At 37.2% G+C, this 26,379-nt stretch overlaps 1 protein-coding gene across 1 annotated transcript in view; it reads left to right on the top strand.

Moving 5' to 3' along the window:
- The first annotated feature begins 1,436 nt into the window (after positions 1–1,436).
- The window catches only part of CHM (CHM Rab escort protein), a 68,624-nt gene continuing 43,681 nt past the window's right edge, over positions 1,437–26,379 (top strand). The window contains exons 1-4 of the mRNA XM_074147715.1: positions 1,437–1,492; positions 13,250–13,316; positions 22,487–22,559; positions 23,747–23,868. Coding sequence (XP_074003816.1) covers positions 1,444–1,492; positions 13,250–13,316; positions 22,487–22,559; positions 23,747–23,868 — 311 coding nt within the window. The 5' untranslated portion in view covers positions 1,437–1,443. The remainder of the gene's footprint in view (positions 1,493–13,249; positions 13,317–22,486; positions 22,560–23,746; positions 23,869–26,379) is intronic.

Below are 26,379 nucleotides of genomic sequence, written 5' to 3'. Positions count from 1 at the left end.
GCAGTACCGCAGCGCTAAGGTGGTCTCTGGTTTCCATTAGTCGCTTTATACTATTTTCACTATACTTTTGCTATGTGAACAAGGAGCTTGTAATAAGGTGTTAACAAGCTGCTAGCTGGTTTATTGTTATGATTGATTTAAGGTGTTAAGACTGTAATATAATCATACACAATGAATAATATTAAGAGATTAGTTTAAAGCCATATAAGCCATTAAATGCAAAATAAAAAGCAAAACTTTCTGGAAATTTCCTGTGTATTCTGGCACAGGTATTCTGTGCTAGGTTATTTTGCCTACATTGCTTATCTGGCTTTTTCAAATATGTCTTTTCATTCTTGCTATTCTTTCATTCAGGCTGGTAACACAGAAGGGGCTACTCTGAAATGGTGGGTTCTGGGTTTCACCCGATTCCCCCTTCATTGCTTTGTAAGGTGAAGGAAGAGGCAGAGCGAGACTGAAGTGTGACTTAAGGCTGCCGAGGAAAGAAAGAGTGAGTTAATGATAATTGATGGGTTGAGAAAAATAGAGAGGTTTTTGAATGCAGAAAACGAAGTACAATCCAACATAGACTATAGCTGTTAATTAACAAGGAAGGACATGAGATTAATGACTAGAAACAGATGAACTAATACACTTTCTTTTAAAATCTGTCTTCAACGTGGTGCATAAAGGAAAGAAATGACCCTAATTGGAGAGTAAGGGGACTTTTAAAAATAATAAGGGAAATATTTCTTAGATAGATTAATAAAGTGCAGTGATTGGTGAGATTAAATAAACGATAGAAATAGTGTTTTGGAAACACTGCATATGCAGGGGGAAATAACAACGATGAAATCTGTTGTGAGTTAATGAAGAACTGGTCATCCAAGAAACTTCAGTGGAATTGACACATAAATTGTACAAAAAATATGTCTGTTTGAAGTATTTTGCATTTGCAGTAAGTAGGTGGAATGCAATTGCATTATTGTACTTCAGAAGTTTTCCGATCGATGTTAGCATGTGTGCATTCAACACAGTTCCCCACAACATCCCTCTGTCCCAGGCAGGGGCCGGCTCCCTGGATCAGCAGAAAACTCGGGGGGTACGAGGCGGGGTGGGCGATGGGCCTGAGGGAGCGGCTGATGGGCGCCGCCGCCAGCCCGTGATGGTGGGCAGCCGGCGGGGTGACGGGCCCTGCTTACGGCCTGGACAGCCTCACCAGCCGCCAGGGCTTTCCACACAGGTGTTCTGTGAGGAGCCAGCCGCGGCAGAAGCAGCCCGGACTCTTCCTCGTCTTTACCGCAGGGTTGTGAGGAGGGACCTTGGCCCCGCAGCCACCGCCGAGAACCCATTTCCCGCCCAACTACATCTCCCGGAGGGCCCCGCGCGCGGCGGCCGGAAGTCTTTTCCCGGACCTCCCTGCATTTCCGCCAGCGCCGGCCACGTGACGGGGCCCCTTCCAAGATGGCGGACAACCTGCCGTCCGAGTTCGATGTGGTGGTGATAGGGACCGGTAGGAGACGGCGCGGTGGCGGTTCGCGCTGGGGCTGCTGTGGCGGGGGATGAGGGAGGCAGCGTCAGAGGGGCTGGTGGCGTCAAGGTGGCGGTGCTTGAGAGGAGGCAGAGCTGGTGGCTGAGGGTGGGCCGGGTGTCTGCCGAGTGCACCTGCGTGAGCAGCGCTGCCCTAATGTCCCGGGGACTCGCAGGACGCTTTGGGGTTGCTGCTAAGACTTAAGATTTGCTTAGAAACAGAGCTGGCACGGAGGTGTGGTGCGAAGCTTTCTCTGGGAGGGGGAACTCCATGAACGCCGTTCCCGTGAGAGGGAGCCGGTCAGACAAACAAACCTCCTGCCCCTGCACACCTGAGATCGAGTGCTCACTTGGTGCTTCATAAAGCCTTGTCTGATCCTGCCAGCCTTGGCAGCCCGTTTCCCTCAAATACTCTCCTGCTGTTTACTTTTATGCACTGAAAATTGTTCTGAAGAGCTAAATTCCATATTGTTGCAGTATGTATGGTATATGCTGTTAATACTTCTTTTCCTATTGTATCTTTGTGTATAATACAAGAACTTTTATCTCTTAAAGTTTTTTTGTTTTTTTTTTTTTTTTTAATTTTTATGCCTACTCACAAATAATCCAAAAGTTTTGGGTTTTTTGAGTCCTCCTCATTAAAGGATGTTTCTCAGTATATGAACAAACATAAGATTGAATGATTGGACACATCAGAGACTTAGCTCTGAACTTTCTGGAACTACCAGTGCTTTCTATATCCCGCACAAGTTCATCCTGTTTCCTGCTCAGGTGAATAATGGTGGATCTTGAATGTCTCACTGAAACATACCACAACATTGTAACTACAAGACAGATTTTAGAATATTCTGTCAGAACTAAGGTGCTTGCTGCTTGCATATCATAATAATCGTTAAGTAATGAAATAGATTTCTGTTTTGTAGAACCCAGTGACAGTGGGCTCGTCTGCCCTGGCCTTGATAAACCCTCCCACCTTAAATTCAGCATTGAACTCTAGTCTTAAAATGTTCAAAATACATTACTGTTTGTAGGTCCCAAATTAACACTCAAATTTTGTTTGCATTTATGAAGAGCACCCATGGTCAGCTCAGGATGCTGGTTGGAGCACAGACACTTCTAAATGTTACTGTTTTCCTTGTGAAATCAGGAACTGTGTTTTTGAGTTCACTAATCTGTCAAATTTCTACTTTTCTAGCAATTTGGAATAGAATGAGTTTCTTAATGTAATTGCTGTTTTCAGTTTTTACCAGGAAAAAGTAATCCCCTTACAGTGTGTATATAATTCGTCAAAGGGTTTCTGATTTAGTTCTGGAGTTTATGAAAGATTCTAAAAACATATTGTCCCTATTGTTGACCGTAACTCTAATGAAAATAGAAAATTAAGGTTCTTGAGCAAATTAAGAGATCCCCTCTGTGTTCTTAACCCACTAAGAACTAATGAATCTGACATTCTCATTTGTGTTCAGATTTGTGAATATTTTGAGTGCATGAGAAGAATGATTCAATGAAAGGCTAATGTACCAAACTAAAAGGGTGAAATATTAAAAATAGCCTAACTTCTGTGATTTTTGAGGATAATTCATTGTTTACTGCTGTGAGAAAAATAGTATTTATGTAGATGATGCAGTGGTGTAGAAAATTAAAGGAAACTCAGGTTTGTAAAATTAATGTTAGGCTATTTAGCTATTCCAGCTAGTAAGGAAATAGTAGTAGGAGTAGCTATTGTAGCTACTAAGGAAGCTAGTGAAGGTGTTACCTCTTTAAAAGAGCTGACTATAACTTAGATAAATAAGACTTCATCTTTTCACGAGTCCAACAGAAGAGTAACAACGTGCTGCCAACTTTTTCTTTTGGAGCTTTTGTATTTTTGATGAAGGTAGAATGTAATCCAGCTTGCTCTGGCAACCCTTATGCTGGAGGGTCTCGGAGGCACAGAGTGCAGGCCAAGGGAACCACTTTGGCCGTGGCAGCCTGCCCTTGTCTGCTGTCTTTCATGGCCCATGATACATTGTGCTTGCTGGATGCATGTGTTAAATAACACTGGGCTGCTCGTGGCCGAGGACTGCAGGTTGGGGGTAGTATGTCACAGAAGAGATGATGCAGGCCCAGACATATTATTAGAAGAATTCACCTGAAACTGGTAGTTCCACCAGCAAAGGCACTTTTGGTGAACTATCTGTGCCAGTGAGAGTTGGTCACGCAACACCCATCAAATACAATCTTCTGTGCTTTGGACTGATCTTGTAATATTAAGGCTTTGATGTTGGGGGAATGTCCTGGTTCTTTGAGCTAAATTCTTCCTCTGAAATATTGCTGTATTTGGTGGTGGTGGTGTGGATTTGTATTAAAGGATGCGTTTTTGCCCACGTGTAGAGAGTACTGCTGTAATTAATTTCAAGTTTTTCAGAATTATGCATTTTAGGAATTATTTTATCTTTTCTTTGCATTCCTTTTTACTAAGAGCATACATAAATCGTGACCAACACTGTTGACTGACTGGGTTGTTTTAAATCTGTATTAAATTACTCAGCATGGAAGATTATTCAAAGTAAAACTTTCATGTGTCTTTTCTTCTTGGAAATGACTCTTGAGGAAATATCTTAGGTTTTTCTTTAACTCTCTGTTTTCTAATCTTGTAACCAGTACTGAGTGTACCTATGGATATTTAATTGTTATATTGTAATAACTAGAATGTTTGTGTTGATCATCTTCTTAATTGCATAGTAGTAATTGCATTCTTTTCTGCATGTATGGCCTTCTGGCTTTATAATTTGTGCGTCTGTTAATTTTAGTAATTAGGTTGAGTGGTAACTTTAGATTTGAATTTCTTTTTATTTCAGGCTCATTTAACTGTTTCCCTGTAGTAAGCTTAATGAAAATAGAACCTCACACTAAATTTTAGTCATCGGTGCTCCCTTTAATGCTTAGGTTCAATTACTTCATCGATATTTCTATGGGAAAAGTAAATTTACTTATTGAGGAAACTGCTTTTCCTTAAACCGTATTAAGATTTTCTTGCACAGGCAAGTTTAGAGCAAGATGCATGTGTAATAAAAAAATAATAGTCCTGGTGGGGTCAGTAGCAACAGTTCACTACTATCATGGAATTTATATCTATAATTCTATATAAAACTAGATTATCATATGATATAAAACTGGTGGGCATATCTTGAGGTTTTTGAGGCAACATGATAGGAGAATTAAAGCTGTTATGACATTGTTCTGTCGTTCTACCCACTTTTTTGTTGGAGCATTGAAGTCACTCTTCCCTCCTGCCCGGGCTTCTCTTCCCTACTTTCCTGCTTTTTGAATATAGTTCTATGGTCAAGTTGGTCACTAACCAAACAGGAGTGGATTTATTGGATGATTCTCTGCCAAAGCAGATATTATGCAATATCACTAATCCTCAAAGCAGTTCTAGTATTTTGGAAGGTCTGTTCTTTGGAAAGTGATATTCAGTGATTTTTATTTGTCTGAAAGCAAGTTCTAGATTTGGAGGTATGGTATGAGTGCTTGCTTGAGGAATTCAACATGGACATTAGTAATTTTCATTTCAATGAGTTCATTATTGATAAACTTTTGTGGGGTCAACTTGCAAAATTAGTGCAGGCATTAATATGGTATTACATTTATAGTGAGAGGGGACATTATGAGTTCTTTTATAAATATCTCAAAGAATAGGCATCTATTTGAGAGTGACACTCAGAGCTAGGTGGCAGGGCTTTTGTCTTTTGGCAGTTGTCAGGAAAATTCATAGGCAAAACATTCAGCAATGTTGAATTTATGTCAGAAAACACTGTAAATGCATAGATTTGGAACATGACTGTGCATATTTATAAGTGGTGTGGATAAGGATGCAGGGTCATCCTTAATCTTTGAATCTCTTCAGTTGATTGGGTTATATTCAGTCTTAACTTTTAAACTTGTCTCTGATACTCCAGAAGGCCTGTATTAGCTGCTGGTGAAGTTGTAAAATAAAGGATATGGCTCTTTAAAAAGTGGTTGTATTCACAAGTTTGTCTGCCAGTAGTTCTAATTTTTTTCTGAAAAGGCGTTATTCTTTATAAAAGCAGTCACAGTAAATTTTCTAGTTCTATGCAATTTTCTTTCCATTCTGGTTTTCAGTGGTTATAAATAACACATGAAATGACTTTCAAGGTAGAAAGCAGGAATCCATTTTGAAATATTCTATAAAATAAAGAGTTGATTTATGGTTTCATATGATTTTGGCTGAAAGCACTCGGGCTTTGCCAGGTCATCAAAGTCCTGTCAGGAGAATCTATTATTTATTGCTTGATACGCTGGGAGTGGTGTAAGTACTTTGTTTATCTTATGTAAGTATAGTGTTGGGAGAAATCACTTCCATATACTAATACAATTTTAAAAATAAACCATGGAAAGCTAACTTTAATACTTTAGATGGGAATGATGAAGTTTACATTGAAGATTCAGTTTTAAAAAAAATTGAATAATGAATAATTCTTAATGTTTTTATTGTTACAGGATATTTTTCGGATGTGCCTAAAATATTTTCTAATGCATCTTCTGGGCTGATATTTTGGTTACATTATCTTACATAAGTACACAGTCTTCAGTTTACATCAGCAGCTCTTCCAACAGAAGTTAGATGGAAAACCAGCTGAAGATGGATATTTTTTGATGTCAGGTGCCATTGTGGACTAATAGAGTGGCACTGACTTGTAATGTTCATGTCTGGAAGGAGGAAATAGACCCATATTATTGTTATCATTTGTAAATAAGTCATTATCTGTCCATGAAACCTCAAACAAAATGAACCCTGACTCACAGTTTTTGCCTTTTATTTTGGTTTTTTTTAGTATTTTCCAAGTGTAAACATTCCTTTATCTTACTGACTTTTTTTTAACCTGACTAAAACAGAGGGGTTTTTTTCTGGCATGCCTTCTGTTCTGATTTTTTTTTGTGTAGCAGAGGTGCTGTGACAGCCTTCTTGGAGGCTTGGACTCCCACTGATATCTCAGATAGGATTCTTTCCCAAATACTGTGCAATGTCCCCTGCTGCTCTTGTAACAAAACTAATTATTTTGTCACTCTCTTGTTGTCCTTCTCAATCTGTTAGTGTTCTTCAGGTTTTCCAGATTATATTGTTGAGTTTACAAAATAAGAGACTGTAGTACTTCTGTGATCCTACTGTGAAAAGTATAGAATAGGTCATCTGCATATCAAGGTGAAAAATTCCTTTAGAAAAAGTCTTAGCAAGGTACTTTGAAATTATAGTCTGAATGAGGAGTAATCAAAAAGACACATTTGTCTGTCCCAAGTAGAAAATGTCATTCCGCTGTTTGGAGAATGGTCGTAAAGCTGGGAATTCAGTCCTTCTGCAAGACTCATCTCTTTGTAAGTCACTGGTGCACTGAGATTGCTCTAGAGCCAGCCAAAGCATTTTTTAAGAGTCTCTGTTGGTACACGGATAACTGTATGGAATTACTAATGTAGGACAAGAAACTTTTTACTTGTGGCTCCTTCCTTGACCGTTTATATTTTCTTACTTGTCTTAATGGGTTGTCATTTCTATGCCACTACCATATTCTGTAATGCAGAAATATAATAAAATTAATGAAGCCTACTATCAAGTTTAATTAGCTAGCTTTAACTTAAAATATTATGTGCAAAAAGTATTTCAACTTCATTTGTGATTAAATTATAAAATGTCTTTTAAGTTCTACATATACTTAAAACATACTACGAAGATTGTGTAGTAAGCTTCTCCGGAGTCACCTGCTCTTCTCTTCTTAGAAGTTTGGATACAAACAAAATTTATTGCAGTTGGTCAACTGTCTGACTCCAGAAGATTGTTTTGAAATTGTCTGTGTTCCAGCATTTTTAATATATTTTCCTTCAACATTTTGTATTATGAAAAAGCCACTTGTGATTTATTTAGTAGATACAGTGGAGCAAATTAAACATTTAAACCTTTTCAAGATGGAGCTTGTGTAATTCAGTAAAAGCTTATCAGCTGGATGACTGGGAAATAGTTTACAGTGAAAAACGGAGGAACCAAGATGCTTCCACTCATATGAAGCTGTTTAGTTTATATATTGCTTGGGGCAGTGAATATATCCATTTAGAGTCACTTGAAGAGGCAGTGCGTCACTATAGCGTTATGTATAGCTACTAATTAGAAGTGACACAATGTGTAAGCCTGAAATTAATTTTTGATTACACAGAGGTAAACTATAACTTTTCATTATTTTGTAAAGCTTTTAAAATTGGTTGGCTTTTAAAGCTGAAGAAAATAGTTTTCTAGCTTAGCAGTTATCTCTAATTTTAATTTTGCTATGTTGAAATCAAAAGTAGAATTGGTATCTTGATAACTGTTTACGTGTAGCTAATTCTTCTAATTTTTCCATATTTGCTTGTAAAACACATTATTCATGAAAATGAAAGTATGGATGATATTGCTTCATAGGAAGGGTCCAAAAATTCATGTAATGGGCATTGTCTTAGAATCACAGAATAGTTTGGGTTGGAAGGGGCCTTTAAAGGTCATCTAGTCCAACCGCCTTGCAATGAGCAGGTTCGTCTTCAACTAGATCAGGTTGCTCACAGCCCCATCTAGCCTGACCTGGAATGTTTCCAGGGATGGGGCTTCTACCACCTTTCTGGGCAACCTGCGCCAGTGTTTCACCACCCTCATTTTAAACAATTTCTTAACTCTTTTAGTGTAAAGCCATTGCCCCTTGTCCTATTGCAACAGGTCCTGCTAAAAAGTTTGTCCCTATCTTACCTGTAGGCCCCCTTTAAGTACTGAAAGGCTGCAATAAGGTCTCCCCAGACCCTTCTCTTCTCCAGGCTGAACAACCCCAACTCTCTCAGCCTGTCCTCCAGAGGTGTTTCATCCCTCTGATCATCTTTGTGGCCTCCTCTGGACTTGCTCCAACAGGTCAGAGGTTGCTGGGAACAACCAGATGTAGACTTCAAGGTCAGCTCGCAGCAGCCACATCTCTGAGATTTACTGAAATTAATCTGCCTCTTATGTATCCAAGAGGACTATAATAGCGACAGTGCTTAGAGAGCTGGCAGTGACAACTAATGCTATCAAAAGTGGACTGTATTCTTTATCATAAGATCATCATGAACCTAGTGTTTATACTGTCTGCTTGTTAGGGTATTTTGTTCTGCTGCTGCAACTGTTTTTGATGTAGTCATGGCATCTTTTGCAGCAGTTTCCAATGCACTATGGAGATAGCCAGAGAAACAGAAAAGTTTGTAGGACTAAACTTCAGTTTTTACATGCCGAAGTGAGCCTTGCCACCATGTTTGCTAGTCTAATTAGAGCCAGCTTGTTACAATTTAATCTGCTTGCTTTTTTTTTTTTCTCCAGTATCTTTCCAACAGGATCCAAGAAGCCCAAACACAGAAGGGCAAGTATGTAGTCAATGATTTTCCTGGGTCAGTACCAGAAAGACTTAGAAGTTGGTTCACTTTGACTTTGCACTTGTATTTCACTTTGATATTGCACTTGTGAGGCAGTGTCACGGATTCACGCGAATGCCTCACTTTCTGGATAAGTGTCAAGAAGTACCTATGAAATTCTACCTATTAGAACATGCTAGTGGCCCACAAATCGCTAATAAGTATAAATGATTTTATACTCATTTTTATATCTGTCTGCAGATGCAACGTCCTACTTCATTGAAATTTTAAATTAATGTTTCCTTGAGAAGGCCAGAGATGCTAGTTTAATTAATGCTGCATATGATAAATGGAGGTTAGTAACTGGAGAAAGAAGGCAATGGCTTTAAGGAGTGATATAAGTTTCAACTGGTACTAATCAGTCCTCCTTCATGAAGGAAAACTCTATCTTTGTTTTTCTGGTAAGAGAAATGAGGTGCAGGACAGTTTAACATAAAGCAAATATTTCATGTGTAAGCATTCTAAAGGAGAATATGAAAGGGCTAGGAAGCACAGAAGGTGTTTATACTTCTTGATAACAAGCACTGCTATTTCTGAATTGATTCTGCCTCAAATATGAAGAACTTCCGAGTCAGAATATTAAATTGATACAAGAATTATACGGACTTTTTATTCCTCTACATAAATCCCTTTTATGCTGCCAGATGTTTATAACATTCTGAAGTCTGGATCTGTTGCTGCTTTCTTGTGGTTGGATCATGTGATTCCTATTCAGACTTCTTATTTCCTGCTAATATCATTGGAAATCTAAAAGCTGCCTGATTTGGAACTTTATTTGAGAAAATATTCTTTTGCAGTAGACCTTTTCATTTCAGATACAATAAAATGAGATGAGTGCTGTGTTTCACAGTAACTAATATGCATAGGTTAGTAGGAAAATATTGGTTACTATTAATTATGCCAGAGGGCAGATCTCTTGATGATTGAGTAATTCTGAATTCTGTTGCCAGTGGGTACTCAGGGGGCCACAGTATCTTGGAAGCAAAGGGTTGGTGAAGAAAATTGATGCCAGCTTTCAAGAGCAAGGAAGCTAATTCAGGGACCAATTTCATCCAAGGTTAATGGAAGAACAGACCTCCAACACAGTATCAATTGGATCAAGCTTAAAGCAATCAGTTATGCCCTGGTAGCTATAACTCCAGTCCTGGTCAGCCAGGCAGCACTGGTGATGTTTTACAACACTTTCTCAGTGGCTTTTATCAATAAGGAAGGAGAAACAAGTTTCTCAGTTCCATTTCCAGAGTAATATTCTCTGTGCCCAAATGAAGGAAATAAAACCTTTTTCAGGAACTACAAACAAAATAGTAGTAGATTCTATTCCAGATAGTTTATAGACAGAGAGAAATGAAACAGATATATAAACACTTTCAGAGGACAGATGAATGTGGAGTTGCTTTCACATAATAAGGCTGTGCATCCAGGATCTTGTGACAGTCCTGAAGTACGTGCTGCAGTTACATATTTTCTCCTTGTCTCTTTGTTCAGAATGGTCTGTGTTTTGAGTTCTTACTTCAAAAAAAAAAAAAATCAGCTGTAAAGACTATCGGCCTTTCTAGGCTGTGAAACGAATGTCCCAGGAACTGATCCAATTCTTCATCCCTATTTTTACCCCCAGAGATTAATTCTGTGATAAGCCTTCACTTGCTGTGGAAGGTCAGCAATGCAAAACTATTGTAAATTTTTCTTTTTTATCAATGCAGAAAGGGATTTTCTTTTTTTAATCCATAAAAATAGTAGGTGTTAAAACTGAAAAATCTGCAGGGAAGCTGTAGTTGTTCCTGGAAAATTTGTCATGCCTGTCTTAAACCTCCTTTCTTACATTGATACAGACATTTGTACTTTTGGACTGTCAACACCATTGTGGAACTGGTCTGCCAAAACCCAACTATTTATTTCATGTGGAAGGAGGTCAGGAATGGCCAAAGATAAGGGTGGAGAGGTTGTGAGGTCTTTATTTTGATGATTGTGTTTGCCTTTGCTGGCACAGTTTATGAAACTATGGTCTCGTGTATCTAAGTCCCTCTAGGTGTTTTCTAAACTGCATTTCAGGTTCTAGAATTATTAAAGACTAGCTCAACCATTTCAAATGATTTGTTCCTGTCTCTCCTGAGTGCTAAATTGTACTTAATACCCCATTAAAGCCTAACAGCTTCTTACTCTAGGTAAACTAAAACTGGTACTGCACAACCATATTCTACTTATAAGGTAACCTTTAACATACTGCATTACATGTTTTCAATGGATTGTCAGATTGGCAACATGTTGACCTTTTACTTATTTATGAAGGCAGTATTCGCTCGGAAGAAATAGACAACTGCAGACCTGAAATTCTCATGGAGTTGATGTTTGGTGTGAAGTTAACGAAAGAAGTTTGTGCCCTACCACACCTGCTTTTTCCACTTTCAGTTCTGTCTCTTTTCAGCGAGCTGTGCTGAGCTGAGCTAGTGTGCTAGTACAGCTGCTTCTGGTCCTGTGCTGTAAATCACATCAGTGAAACGCTCCTTTCACTTTGTTTAATCTCATCCCTTAATTGAGTATGTAGCCTAAGTGTCTCCTAATACCAGTCCCTTAGAATTTTAATTGCTTTTACTGAATTACCTGCTTAAACAGCCAGTACGTCATTTAAGAAGAGATTTCAGCAAAGCTAGTGCCAAACAGCTTTTTAGACAGTGAGCTATGCTTCTTTCCTGAATCTAGTCAGAAATTCAAGTCATCTAATTGTGCATGTAAAAATCTGGTGAGTGGGAGTAGAAGTTAGAGAACAGCCTTGTTTATTTATTAAACTTCAAATTGTGATCATGTGCTATTCCAAGCAGGTAGTGCTGGTAGAGAAATAGCACTAGCCTTTTGATTGGTTGGGTTTTTTTTTTTTACTACATATGTTTTCTAAATAAAGTATAAACATACTGATTTGACGGAGTGTAATTGCATGATGATGGGCTGTGAAGGTGATCAAGGGACTGGAGCACCTCTCTTAAGAGGAAAGGCTGAGAGACCTGGGTCTGTTTAGCCTGGGGAAGAGAAGACTGAGAGGGGATCTCACCAATGCTTATAAAGATCTAAAGGGCGGGTGTCAAGAGGATGGGGTAAGGCTCTTTTCAGTGGAGCCTGGTGACAGGGCAAGAGGCAACGGATGCAAGCCGGAACACAGAAAGTTCTGTCTGAATATAAGGAAAAGCTTCTTTACTTTGAGGGTGCCAGAGCACTGGAACAGGCTGCCCGGAGAGGTTGTGGAGTCTTCCTCTCTGGAGATATTCAAAACCCACCTGGATGAGTTCCTGTGCAGCCTGCTCTGGGTGAACCTGGTTTGGCACGGGGGTTGGACTAGATGATCTCTAGAGGTCCCTTCCAACGCCTACCATTCTGTGATCCTGTGTGTCTGTGTGGGAGATTCTGATAGGAATACTACTCTTAAGACAACCATCTCGCATTTGTTCTGCCCCTAACACGACCCTTAAATGTGAAGGAAAGGTACTCCTGCACTGTCAGTTTAACTTTTCTGTTTACACTCAGGTCTTGGTCTGCGGGCAGAAAAGTGAATGTGCTCCTGGGCACTCTTTTGGAGCAAACCAATTAGTTCAAGCAGAAACAAAGTCCATATACAGTTCCGAGACCTGTTCACAGTAGAGATGTTTGCCAACAAATGATATGGAGGAGACAGCACTGTGCAGGACTCTGTCTGCCATACACAATTGTGTAATGCCATCCCAACAGGTTTATACCATCATACTTTCCAATGTATCCTTGGACAATATACCAGGGCATGCAGCATTTACCCTAAATTTCTTAATTTTAAAACACCATTTAAATGGGTTGCTACACAGTCTTCAGATTATGTCAGACACTTTGAGGTGAACAAAAATACATAAAAATGCCCTCGGACAATACCTGTTTGTATCAGGAGGGATACAGCTACAGAGCATCCCATTAAAATTTGGGTATTGTGCTGGCAAGTGCTCAATCTGTTTATGATAACAAGATGTCTAGAGAAGACATTGGTGACAAGCTTTAACTCAGAGGTGGTGGGGTTTGCAAGTGATATGTGCTATACAATTACTAAGAAAAAAAAAGAAAAAAGTTGCATTCAGGAGGGTTGTAGCAAAACATTAATGAACACAAATTAGTGTTCGTTATTTTAGTAGCATGAGAGTATTAAAAATTTCAGTGACTCACATTGTAATCTTTCTTTTGTTTGATCTGCCTGTTTCTGGCAAGTTCTAACTTTAGTTCATTTTTTAATATATTTTAGCATACTAAGTTCTAAAAATTCTATGTGTCCCTTCAGGTTTGCCTGAATCTATTATTGCAGCGGCATGTGCAAGAAGTGGCCAGAGAGTTCTTCATGTTGATTCGTAAGTTATGCCAATAATTTTCCTTTTTAAGAGTTAAACTGGCTAGAACTGTATCTGTGTCTATGTCAGTGTGCCCTTCAGCACTTGTGTTTTGTGTTCATCTGGCATCAAGTGATCTTACGCTTCTGTCTCTAACTTATTTTTGGTGTGTTGTTTCCATCAATAGAACAGGCAATTTTTGTACGCTAGCTCAGTTATTTGGAACATAAGTGGTGTGGTCAAGGATGCTGTTGATGGCTCCTTCTTCCATACAGACAAGAATGGTTACAGGTTTAGTGCCCTTCATTATCGTTCCTGACAGTAAGTATCCCATTCTGGTTTTGTGGGAATTTTTACCTGGGCCATTATCATTTTATGACAAAATGTTTTACTAGTATCATATTTGTATCAGTTCTCAATGCCTAGAGAATTTAATGCAAGTATTTTTGCGTTTTAATTGTTGTCAGAATGAAGACGAGTGAAATCTGGCTGATAAGGCAGGAGATGAACACTCTGCTGTCTTGTCTCTGTCCTATGCTAAATCAGTTTATAAGAAGAGTACAGAATACCACTGAAATCAGTTGACTCAAAAAGTACTTCTGTTGCACTTCGAAATAGAAGGATTTGCTCAGCACTGGGAATAGTATATTTCATTGCAACCTTTTAAGAGATTACATTGCATTTTACTTCCCTTTACCAATTAGCCATAGTTATTTTTTTTTAATAAACTGTGACTATAAACTGCGATGCACTCTGTTTTTTAGAAGAATGTAGGAACTTTGAACCTTGGCTTATTTGTATACCTGCTCAGCAAAATTTAGTAGCGTGACTCAAGTCTAGAGCTCTGGTTTCGGAGGCAAGCTTGAGATCAAATGCTGGAGCCTCAGCTGACCAAGAGAAAATCTTAAAATACCACCTTCTGCCATCTAGCACTTTAAAACTCTAATTTTCTCATAACTTTTGAGATGATCGATCATTGCTAAGCAGCTTTTGAGGCTGCTTTACTGTCTGTGTTTTTCTAGAAGATAACAAATGCAATATATTTTGTGAGATTTCTGTGCTGGATACTTGCCCTTTGCCTGCTGTAGTTCATTATGTGAGACCAAGGTATGATTATACAGATACTTTTTTTGTTTTATTTTTTCTTGTCAGCATTGCCACTGATCTTGATTTTAGCTGGCTCCTGTCTCCTTGCTACTTTTTCAGTCACATTGTTAGTGCACTTATGCAATTTGCTGGGCTAATATGGTTTTGGGAGAGGGTCGTAACCAGGAAGCAGGGGCTACCTAAGCAGCTGCTACTAAATCGTAGGCTAAAATGCATAATAATTGTCTAGGGTTAAACAGATTTTACCTGTGGTAAATATTTGTGCATGCAATCGAAGTGGATAGTTTGGTAAAATTTCATCTGAAGTGTGTGTGGGCTAATATCTTACATGTTTTAACTGTAAAATCATAACTGTTAATAACCAGTAAAAGTCTACGTGGAGGCTAGTTTCAGGCAACCTGTTACCTCTTCTCTAGCTGATTTTGGCAGAGAAGTGTGGCAGGTGGGTTTGAGGTGGTGGTGGTAGCAGCAACAGTGCTGTGAGCTTGGATGTTCTGATTGTTAGTACTTGTTCACCAAAAAACTACAAGGTTGGCATAGTGTTTTACTTTTACATTGTGTTTTTGAGCTCTTGCCTTTCTATGCAAATTCCTGTGATATGCACCTGAGTATCCAGCAACTGGTGAGACTTGTCCCAGACACACTATATGTTATCAGTTTTTCTTGTGTCTTACACCAAGACCTTAAAAAGGATATGCTTTCTGCTGCTCATTTTCTCTGAACAACACTGGTTCAAGATTAAACATTTTTAATCTTTTTTGTCTACAGCCCTTCAAACGACCCATTCATTTTTCATACACTGATTTCTAATTTGAAATCATACACAATTTCAGAATTTTCAAGACTAGCTCACTTGGTTGCGTGAAGCATGGTTTGCAATTGCTCAGTTTGGTATTACACTGCCCACAGAGTTTCTGGCTTCCTGTGTTGGAGTGGCATGAGGACAGGGGATACACTTCAGAGTCACTAGTTTTCATCAATAGGAGGGCATTTGGATTAAGAACTCATCCTAATGATCTTCAGACAAATACCTAGAAACTGTAAGAAAGAAAATCCTTAAACGGGCAAATATTCTAGTATTGTAATTCGCAATGAGATAGTACACCGCAAGGCAGTACTTGATGCTCCATATTTAATGCAACTAATGATACAGCTGAAACAAAGACAGCTCTTAAGATTGTAATAAACTTAAAGAAATATGCAACTACATGGTAGTGATACTGAAGTTACTATAAAGACCTCATGCATAACATGCAAAGGCATGTTAATTTCAAACATTTTGGTACAGTAACAAATTCCCTTATGAAGAGAGGCTGAGAGAGCTGGGACTCTTTAGCCTGGAGAAGAGAAGTCTGAGGGGAGACCTTATCAATGCTTATAAGTATCTGAAGGGTGGGTTGAAGGAGGAGGGAGCCAGACTCTTTTCAGTGGTTGCCAGTGAGAGGACGAGGGGCAACGGGCACAAGCTGGAACATAGGAGGTTCCACTCAAAGATGAGAAGAAACTTCTTTACGGTGAGGGTGACAGAGCCCTGGAACAGGCTGCCCAGGGAGGTTGTGGAGTCCCCGTCTCCGGAGATTTTCAAGACCCGCCTGGATGCAGTCCTGAGTAACATGCTCTGACATGCTCTGGGCAATCCTGCTTTGGCAGGGGAGTTGGACTAGATGATCTTTATGATCCCTTCCAACTCTAAAAATTCAGTGAAAATTCAGTAATTCTTAAATTAGCTATTAGATTACTAACCAAGTATTAAAAACCTTATCTGTAATAATAGTTAGCCAGTGGAACTTTGGTGTTTGGTTTTTTTATCCATGCCTATTTTTAGCTGTGATGAAGAGCCTTTCAGAAAACTCACAGAAGCAGGCAATTAGAACTGTGGAATACAGATTTTGTTTATTACTGTTTTCCCTTAAATATGCTCATTTACGTTCACACATGCTTTTGTTTTTATGATGAAAATGAAGGCTTCAACATTTGATTCTTTTTTCCTGTGGAGTTATTTTCTAACTCTAGTGCAGGCTAAGGTCAGAGAAAGGTGTTCTTAACCAAGGTGTTCTTCACTCATATTAATAGTTGCCATTTTAATTGGTGTATGTGCTCACTGAATCATGGTCTAGAATCCATATCTTGCAGAAAAAAAAAAAAATGTTTATACTATACAACCCCTTCCCCATAAATAAGGAAGTGTTTCAAGCCATCTGCTTTTCATGTTTAAGTTAATACTCTTGCAAAAAAAGCCTACCAAAACCAACAGAAGCCCCCCACCATGATGCCATTTGAATTTTAAGTGCAAATTTAAGTCTAGAAAGCTTGCCAGAGATTCATCTGAATTAAAGTATTTTAATTTTATTTACTATATGTCTAGTTTAATATACTGGTTTTTAGGTGAATTTTCAAATCTCATTTTACTGAGGTAACAGTATAATTGAAAATTCATCAACAGAAAAATCTGTTTATGTTCAGAATATCACTTTTTAACAAGATATGTTGTTCCCTTCTTGAAGGATCGTGAGTTTAGATTTTTTTCAGATTATAAGAAAATAAGATTTGTGTTTACTGAAATGCTTGTTTGTTTGGTGTGCTATTTTGATTAATCTTTTGTTCTCTACAAAGCTCTGAGTTAAGTTATGCACAGTATGCACACATATATGGATAAAGTCTTTGTTTACAGTTTGCTTGCACTCATTACCTTGTGTACATCATTTTATTACTTTTAATCTCCAGCCATGTTTGCATTTATCATAATATACTGCATAGGTGATTATGGAAGATAGTTTTGAAGTGGCCTATTATAAAATACTAACTTCTAAGTTTGATTTATAAACACTGTCTAAGCATCACCATCAACAGTAGCTAATCTTATTCAAAATAGTCACTTCACTGCAGTGTTGCCATAAATTCCTCTAGATGGATTTTAAACTAAAGTTAGCTTCTGCCAAATAGTAATTGAAGGAGCTCTATTTCTCTGTGCCAGCTATCTGTCTCAATAAATGTAAAATCTGTGGTTCTTTTCGGAGAGCTACATTTACTGTAGATATTAATGAGCTGTTGACATGTGAAATTTCAAGGATATTTGTTAAATGATTTAGAAAAGTGTTTAAATTTGAAGTTGCTGAAGAGAGGTAGATCAAGACCAGAAGTTGGTTACTTGAAGTGAATATACTTCCCATACTAATTGTTCATATGCATAGGGCTTTCTCCTGATGGCTCATGATGTTTTCTGGTTTTGTTCCTTTGCTTATTTGCTTTTTATAGTTATGTATCTATATAGTTATGTACTTGTTTGGTTACTGAGGATGGGGCAATTAAGAGGTGAGGTATGTTTAGCTACATGATTTGCAGCATCTAGAGTATAGCATTTGTAGACTATAGTTTTATTGTCTACATCCGTCCTCATTGAAATATTTGTTTTTCCATATGGAGTTTAATTCAAAGGCAAAGGAGTGTCAAGATGCAGAATTTTAATTCCTCTTCTGTGCCCAGCTTGCTCTCTCTGCTTCTCATGTCCTGCTTCTTGACACCTGTTACCTTTCTTTGTTTCGACTGTACTTTGCCTGCAGAGTACTTGAGTGTTCCTTGTGTCCAAAATGCTGATTTATTTGAGCGTCCAAAAGCATGCTGGGCACCTTTCCTGTACCCCCAACACCATGGTACCTGCTTTTGTAATTTTTTGCACTTCTTGCTAGACAATGTGTCTCACTTTGTTCAGAACTTGTAAAATACATAAAGTAATAGAACCCGTGTCTTCATATAGCTGTCTTTTTGATCTTTAACTTCTGTGGAGTGAGGTAGCTGTGCGAGTACAGCAACCAGACAGGGGAAAGGTTGCTTCTCAAAGCAGGTCAATTTTTTGCAAGAAAAATAGAGGAATTTTTAAACTTTCAGTGAGGAAACATAGGCAAAAATTCTTAATTCTGGTGTCTTGACCTTTTTTGAAAATGTTGATTTTATTTTTATTTTGTTCCAGGATTTGATCTCATAGCAAAGGTATTAGAGAGTAAAACATGGTCTCAACTAGTCCATGATGTTTACCTTTGCTCATGTTCATATCCCAGGATATAATATAATGTAGGACAAATGACTGCCACCATCACCCTTTTATTGAGCTGAAGGATCTCAAGAGCTGTTTGGGTTAAACCCTTCATCTTGAAAGACAAGAAAGCTTAGTCCACTTCTCATGCTCCAAAACACAATTACTGTGCCAGAATGGGAATTTTTAATACAGGTGACTGTGTACTTAATAGGTAGCACGTGAAACTTTATGGGTTTGAAACATAAGTCATTTTGTGTTCAGATCCTTAAAATCAATGTGGCAGTAACTTCCTTTGCAAAAGACAGCTACTCTGATGGTTCGAGACTTCTTTCTGAAAGATCAAATACAGGACAGAGATGCACAGGCAGCTCTTGGGAGCAATCATGAGGCATCAGCAGCTTTTCTTCAGACATCCCCAGCTTTGACTGTTACACTGTGGCTGTTATGACATAGCACTGCGAAGGGCAGTCTTCTTAACAGCCATAGTCCATTAAATACTTTTTCTGTTCTTACTTAGGTTTTACTTGTGTATCTCGTGCTTTTTCAAAAGTGTTCAATTTCTCAGATTGCAGTCTGTCTTCAAAAGGATGTTAGATATTCTCTTGGTTCAGATTCCAAGAATGTTAATTAGTTGGAAACAATTTGCAATTTCAGTGTTCTGGACTGAGATTTGCTAATACTTTGAAAGAGTTTGAAGAAAAAAATTGTGTTAGTGACTGAGAAAAATAATCACAAACTAATGTAAGAGAAGAGAGAATTAAGCTTTTCGCAGAGGTAAAACTGTACTCGGGCTACATTTCCAAAACTTTGCAAAAATGTCTTTAGCAGTTCTGCTGTTACCTCTGAGCTACAGATTTGAGATTTGAAAAATGTGAACTAAAAGCAGTAGTATTTTAATTCATATGAAAATCCAGGTAATACAGGAGAAGTTTTGAGCAAATATCATCTAGGGAATAATGTATGGTAGAAAAGGAAAACATCTGTGCTTTAACTAACTTGGTAGAAAAATTAATTTCTAACTGCTGTTACACTATCAAAATGTTTCATGTCCTTACTTAGAGGATAATTGAATTATAACCCTGAAAAAGGGAGAGAATATCCATCTTTGAAATTTGCTAATATAGTAAGAGAAGAGAGGAGCTTAGTTCTTGAGACTTTGGGACAATATTTTAGCTTTAATTAGGCTTTGATCTTGACCATTATTTTAGGGAATTCCTCGGTTCATCTTCAGGGCAATTATAACAAAAATATTTGGTTACAAAGGTCTCCTAATTGTAAAACCATTAGTCAGCTCTTTCCAGAATTCCTCTTCAAGATTTTACTAAAAACTTTGCTCGTTATATTAGTAATCATGTCTGGTCTACCTTCTTTCTGTAATGTTTTCATATGAGAAAATTAAACAATCCTGATTCATCATGTAATGCAGGGTAAACTAATTAAAAAATCTGGGGAAAAAAATAGTTAAAGTTGACGCTTCAAGAGAAGATTAATATTTGTGGTGGTGTAGCATAACTTGGGAAAGGTGCTCAGATGCCAGAGGAAAGAAAGGACAGCTGCGATTCATTTTCCATTTAAGAAAGGCTGTACTGTCTTCTCAAAAGTGATTGAGCTTCAGGACAGCATTATAGAGTGCTTTGTTGAGAAGATTGATTCACATCTATGGTGGTTAAAAAGAAAAGCGGTTTCAGAGGAAATTCTACCTGATGAACAGAGGAATGTTTGCCTCAAAGATGTCTGACAGCTCACAAATAAACTTTTGTAACTTTCTGTGAAAATAGCGTACTCATTTCTCTTACTGAAAGTTTTAATTTTAAATATTCTAAATATGCATGAATTTATATTGGTATAGAGTCAAGAAACCCAGTCCTAATTTTAGGCAGGTGTTTTCTGTGATTTCTGTGATCAATGGCCTTGCTTGCTCTGACAGCCAGATTGTATTCCATATTCAAGGAAACTTGCAACTTAGCAGCAGATTCCCTTAAAAATAAATCTTCATGGCTGTGTTTTTTGGAAATCCCGGAAGTGGCAGATAATATATGGATATTGAACTTTTTATTCAGTGGAATCTTAAGAAGATGCAAGAAATTAACCTGCACCATTGACAGCTAAAACAAAGCTGGAGATTATCATTACATGCAAGTATCAGTCACTGTTTTACAGATTGAAATCTGACAAAATCAGGCATTTAATATATTTAATTATCATTGCTTTGTATCCTATATGGTAGCAAATAGCAGTACTTTTTCAGCCTCACCCATGTCATCCACATAATGAGGTAAGTATGAACTTCTTTTTATAGATGGAGTTTCTGGTTGGTAACAGATATGCAGATGGAGCTCCTCTGCTTAGAGTAACCAAATTGCAGGGTAGACTACATGGGTTCTTCTAAAGTGTAGACCCAGTCCTCCCAGTTCACAGCCTTAAATACCATGTTCTGTTGTTGAAGCCACCTTTATTCAGTGAATGCTGGATTTTGTTGTCTTTGCAAAAGATGTCCTATTTATGTTCTTCGCTATTGCCTTGCAGTAGCTGAAAGACTTTTTTAGGTCAATTTCTAGTCAGGAGCAATTAGGCATTGTTTGGCAGACATCTGTCCTTCATATGCTAAGTAAGCAACATGGGCTGGAGCATCACCCTCTGGTACCTAAAGGAGCTGACACTCCTAATGAAGTCTTTGTCAGTGCAGATAAGCCTTGTCAAAACCAGCCCATCTTAAACAGTAGAATCAAACCTGAATTTAATTTTTGACTTTTATCACACTTATCTCTACAATTTAAAAGTGGAGGAGGTTATGATAAGATTTTACGTTCATTTGATTTAGCAGTCTTCACGTTACTCAGTAAAATGCAAAACCCATCATCCTCCTTAAATGTTTTTTTTTTTGAGTATGCAATAATATTAGGTATCCATTCAGGAGGGTATTTTTGGTATCTTTCTGAAGTGCCAGCATACAGTGCCAGAAAACAGAGTGAAATCCTAAAATAACTTTTTTTTATTTTGCAAGATCTAGTGATTTTAAAAAAATGTTATTGCTGTATTATTTTTCCTTTCAGAGCTGTTAAATATTTAAGATGTGGTATGCATGATAACAAAAGCTAGTTAATCCAACTGATGTTTAGAGAAATGTTGATAGAAAATTTTACAAAAGGGAGGGTAGAGGCTTTCTTTGATTAACAGCAGAACTGTTAATTTTTTGTGATATAAAAAATGTAAAATAATATTTTCAAGGCAGAAGGTGGTAAATATAAACTGAAGAGTACTCATAGAGTTCAAATCAGTTCCTTTGGCTCCACCTACAGTACATGCACTTTAATAATAATTTTGCCAGAGCATCTTAACAGTCTATAATAAGAACAGTCTGTTTTGTAATCAGCAGATAAACAATAGAGTGAACGTTCCTTCATTTGGCATAATGGATAAGAGAGATGTGATTTCTACTGTCTGGACCCAGTTTCAGTTTACTTAACCCTCCCTTGCATATCCACCTCATGAAGCACTGTTAGTTTAGACATGGCATGCAATGCAATTATGTTAACTTCCACATCAGCTTCAGTCAGAAGCAGTATAGTTGTGCTCATGTGACAAAGATTTTAGTTTCCTGCCAGAACCTGAAACTGTGGAGCGTCGTATGGATGCAAAAAACTGGCTTTTATGAAAACTCAGTTGAAACTGGCAGACTTGTTGGCTTTGCTACACGCTAAATGAAGATGTCTGTAGTCATGCATGTTTGGCCAAGAAGCAACAGGATCTGTATTTTCCTTTTACTCATAGCATCCCACGTGCTTTTCTCGGCATTATTCATTTTATCCTCCAAATAATTTGATTTTGGACTATAGTTTATTTGGTCAGAGATGCATACAAATGATTGAAAATGGAAATTTTGCATGTCATTAAGAATAGCGAAATATTACACCAATTTTTATATTCTGCATCAGTAAAATCTCTCATGGAAAATATTCTGAATGTCTTAAACTTGATTGTGTTTTCTTTAAACCTGAAAAGGCTATGTGTTATCTGTCCATCAAGTTTCATTGTTGTCTTTTCTTTGCAGGAGAAATTACTATGGTGGAAACTGGGCCAGCTTCAGTTTTTCAGGATTTTTGTCCTGGATTAAAGAAAATCAGGTAAGTATTTCCAAAATTACTTCTTTTAACGTTCTTTAACATTAAGTCTTGGTTGTTTGCATAATTTATTACAAGACAAATTATCACAATGCTCTTTCTCTTTGGTGATTTGACAGATCAAAGAGCTTTCTACTTTCCAACTTTACTAGTTAAGATTTATCCATCTGGCCTAGCATTATAGGACTCTGATATGCCTAGTTTATTAACATTATTATCTGAGAGCAAATGGTCTAGTGCTCAGTCATACTTTTGGCGTTCTTGAATTTATGTAGAAGCAACTACACTACTGTTTCGATTCCTTTCCCAGCACCATCTGTAAATGATAACCTGATCTTCTCCATTTCATGTTTGATTATTTTCTACTCTCTGATGTTTTGGTCCCTTTTGTTTTTCTTGCATGCTTTCAGTTAATTCTTCTTGACTGTGAGAAAGGTAGTTATTAGATCTTTCCGTTGGAATGTTCTGTAACCAGGACAAAAAGATTAATGTTGATAGTGTATTTTTCAATGGCCAAAGTTTATCTAATTCACAACACTGCACTAGAAATCTTCTGAAGAGGATATTTATTTAGGAGATTGAGCACTTGGACTATGTTAGCAAACGGATGTTCGTATTACTTACTGAAGCATTATGAGCCTGTTGGTCCGTAGAAGATGGAACTTCTTCAGTCTCATGCCTATTTATTACGTAGTGCTACCTTCTGGCATAATCAGTTGAGTTGCTCAATGTCAGAACTCAATATTGTCAGGGTTCTGTTATATGATTTAGAGATTCCTATGTAGACAGATTAATATAATACCCAAATCAGTGTATTTTTTCATGTGGTCTCTGCAAAGCATTTTGGCACAAAATTTGGAACTAACTTGGCTGTGGCAAACGTGTCTTTTAGGAGATTGTATTCAAAGTTATAGTCCACTCTATGCTAGAACTTGTATTTCATTTAACACTGTATTTTCAGATTACTAGAGCTGGTAATGTAGTGCAGATGTTGGCATGCTATAATAAAGGAACCAGCTCTAACTATTTTAACTCAAAAAATCTGAATAGAAAAAACATTAAGACAGTTAAGATGATTCCTTTTTTTTTAATATAAGATGGTACAACACATTATTTGGGACTGTGGAGATTTATAGTTCACGAGCAGCTGGCACAGTACAAAATGTAATTTTATAATTGTTCCTTGTAAGCAAAAGACAGATATCGATGAATGTGAAGACTGGAGAAAACTGATCCTTGAGAACGAAGAAGTTATTTCTCTTAGCAAGAAAGATAAAACTATTCAATATGTAGAAGATTTCTGTTTTGGCGAGTAAGTATAAATATAGAAGTATACAAATAATTTTATGTGCCCAGAGATAAATAATCATATTATGCTTTTGGCCTCAAGCATTTCACCACGCTACCATATTGCATGTTGCCTCAAAAGTAACCATGAGCTCTAAAACAGTGCTCCAAGTGCTTTTGTTGAAATCACTTGGACTTCATTGAAGCTTACTGATCCTTCTTAAACAACCTTGTCTGGATGCAATATAATTTGTTGGCCAACTTTGTGAGTTGGTAATTTACTTCTGAATAGAAGATGGAAGTGTTGTATTTGTAGGTGTTATTAGTAGCAGGTAGTTATGCACTACCATCTATTAAATTTTTCCATTCTTAATTTGGCTAACAGCAGCTCTTCTCATAATAAAAAGTTAAACTCATAAGTACATGTAAAATGAAACAAGTACACTGGTATGTGAACACAAGTGGACGGTAGTACTGTAATTATAAAATACTGAATGGTGCAAAAATGATAAAATATTTCCCCTTTGTCATTTTTATATTCAGTGGATCTATCTTACTCATTAAACACTGCATACTCATGATGCTTTAGAAAGAATTGCGTGGTCAAGGGCTCCTGGTAATACACTAACAGTTAGCCTTTTGGGGCTGTCACTTTCCTTCTGTTTTTGAAGTAAGGTAACTCAGCTCTTACTTTACATAGCACATGCAAAAAATACCTGCTTAGTTTGAAGTACACACCTTTACTTTTGTGAATATTGTTGCAGAAGCAGATGAAGAATAGTATACCATCTTAGGACTGAGTATGTGATAAATATCTTTTAGTTAGGTATTTGTAGAGGTATGTCTGCATTAGCAGAAGTTAAGAATACAAGTTTTTTGTTTAGGTTTTTAAAAGGAAGTATGATACAGTCTTTTCGATTTTGCACTGAGCTGAATACTGTTCTGAATTCCTGAAAGGTTCTTTGGGATAGTTATGTAACTTTAACCTTGAATCCCTTGTATGATTTTCCTAAGCAGATGTGATATTGACTGATGGCCAGCTCAAAAATGAGTCCCCTAGCACTAGATGTCACACTTTGTAGAAGTGAGCATTATACTTGAGTCAGGACAAAATAGAATCAAAGATTCTACTTTTAAGCATTTGACTTAGCCTGGCAGTACAATGCTGTCTTGATTATCACCAGAAAAACCACCCCAAATCCCACAAGGAAGATTGGTAAGATTAATAAACCTAGGAAAGAAAAAGTTTTCCAAAATAACTTAAAACTTTACGAGAGATTCAATTATTTTGTTTCTGACAATTTACACTTTCTGCCTAGATTCTGTTGTTTTTGCTTAACTTTTATAACTCCTATGAAGTAACCATTAAACATTTATTTTGAAAGAATAAACAGCTGGGTAGCAGTATAATATACACAGTGCAAATCTTAAATGAATGGCCTTAGAACAAAGTGCATCCATCAAAGGAAAAGAATACTGTGTCTACAACAAGCTGTATTGAAAAAAGGCAAATGGCTGAAAAATAAATAGTGAACACCTGTGCTGAATAAATTAACCAGCTGGTTGGCAATTTTTCATTTGACCTATCTGAAGGGGTTGCTGTTACAAGGCATTAATAAGACACATTCATTTTAAGATATTCCTTTGTTAGTACCATTAATTGATGAATGGTAGAAGATAATATTCTAAATTTACACAACAATTTGTCTGCAGATGTATTATATTTTTCTGAATTAGGAGAAGAATTGTCTGTACAAAAGTTCAATTTGAGTGATTTTTATAGACAGTTCTTACATTATTCAAGAACATTTGTTCCTATAGGAAGGATGTCGTGAATTTAGATTATATACAGTTTTTAGGCTTTCATTATAAAACGTGTAGAGCTGCATATCATGCAGATTTACGTATTCATTAATGGGAATTGAACAGAGATTTAAAATATGTAAATATAACATTACTGTTACACTTCTTTTCAGAGTGATATAGAAGAAAGACAATGTATTGGGAAACCAAATTTTATTTTTATTTTAAAAAGTAATAATAAAGTATGTTTTAAAATGAGATTGAGCTTGGGAGAAGGTAGAAAGAAAACGTGTCTCTGAATTTTTGTGTTATAAAAAGCTTTAGGATAGGTTAAGGAAACAGTTCATTCTTAGTTATTGCGTAAATGGCAAGAGCTTTTGCAGTTTTCACAAACACCATGTTCCAAATTCTAAAAAAACCCACCCCAAAACAAAAATCCAAACAGAATCCCAAAATTTAATTGACTTTCATTTGTATTTTTAATAGAGATTACTTTTTTTAAAAAGTTTGACAAAGTACTTATCTTTCTTTGATATTTTATAGTTATTTAATGCTTGCAATATGAAGCAAAAAGACATAATTAATGTACAGAAACAGACTTATTTCATTAGTGCTTCCTTCTAGCGGTTCCTGTATTTCCCAGGGCAATATTTTACCCCATTCATGAATAAGTGCTTCCTGGTGGCTGTGCACAAGCTGAGAGACTTATTCCAAACTCTTTATTTTTATAAGC

The sequence above is a fragment of the Numenius arquata genome, chromosome 5 (genome assembly GCF_964106895.1).
Source record: "Numenius arquata chromosome 5, bNumArq3.hap1.1, whole genome shotgun sequence".
In the NCBI taxonomy this organism is placed as follows: Eukaryota; Metazoa; Chordata; class Aves; order Charadriiformes; family Scolopacidae; genus Numenius; species Numenius arquata.
Note: the sequence above shows the minus strand (reverse complement) of the source record. Positions and strands in the feature narration are given on the sequence as shown.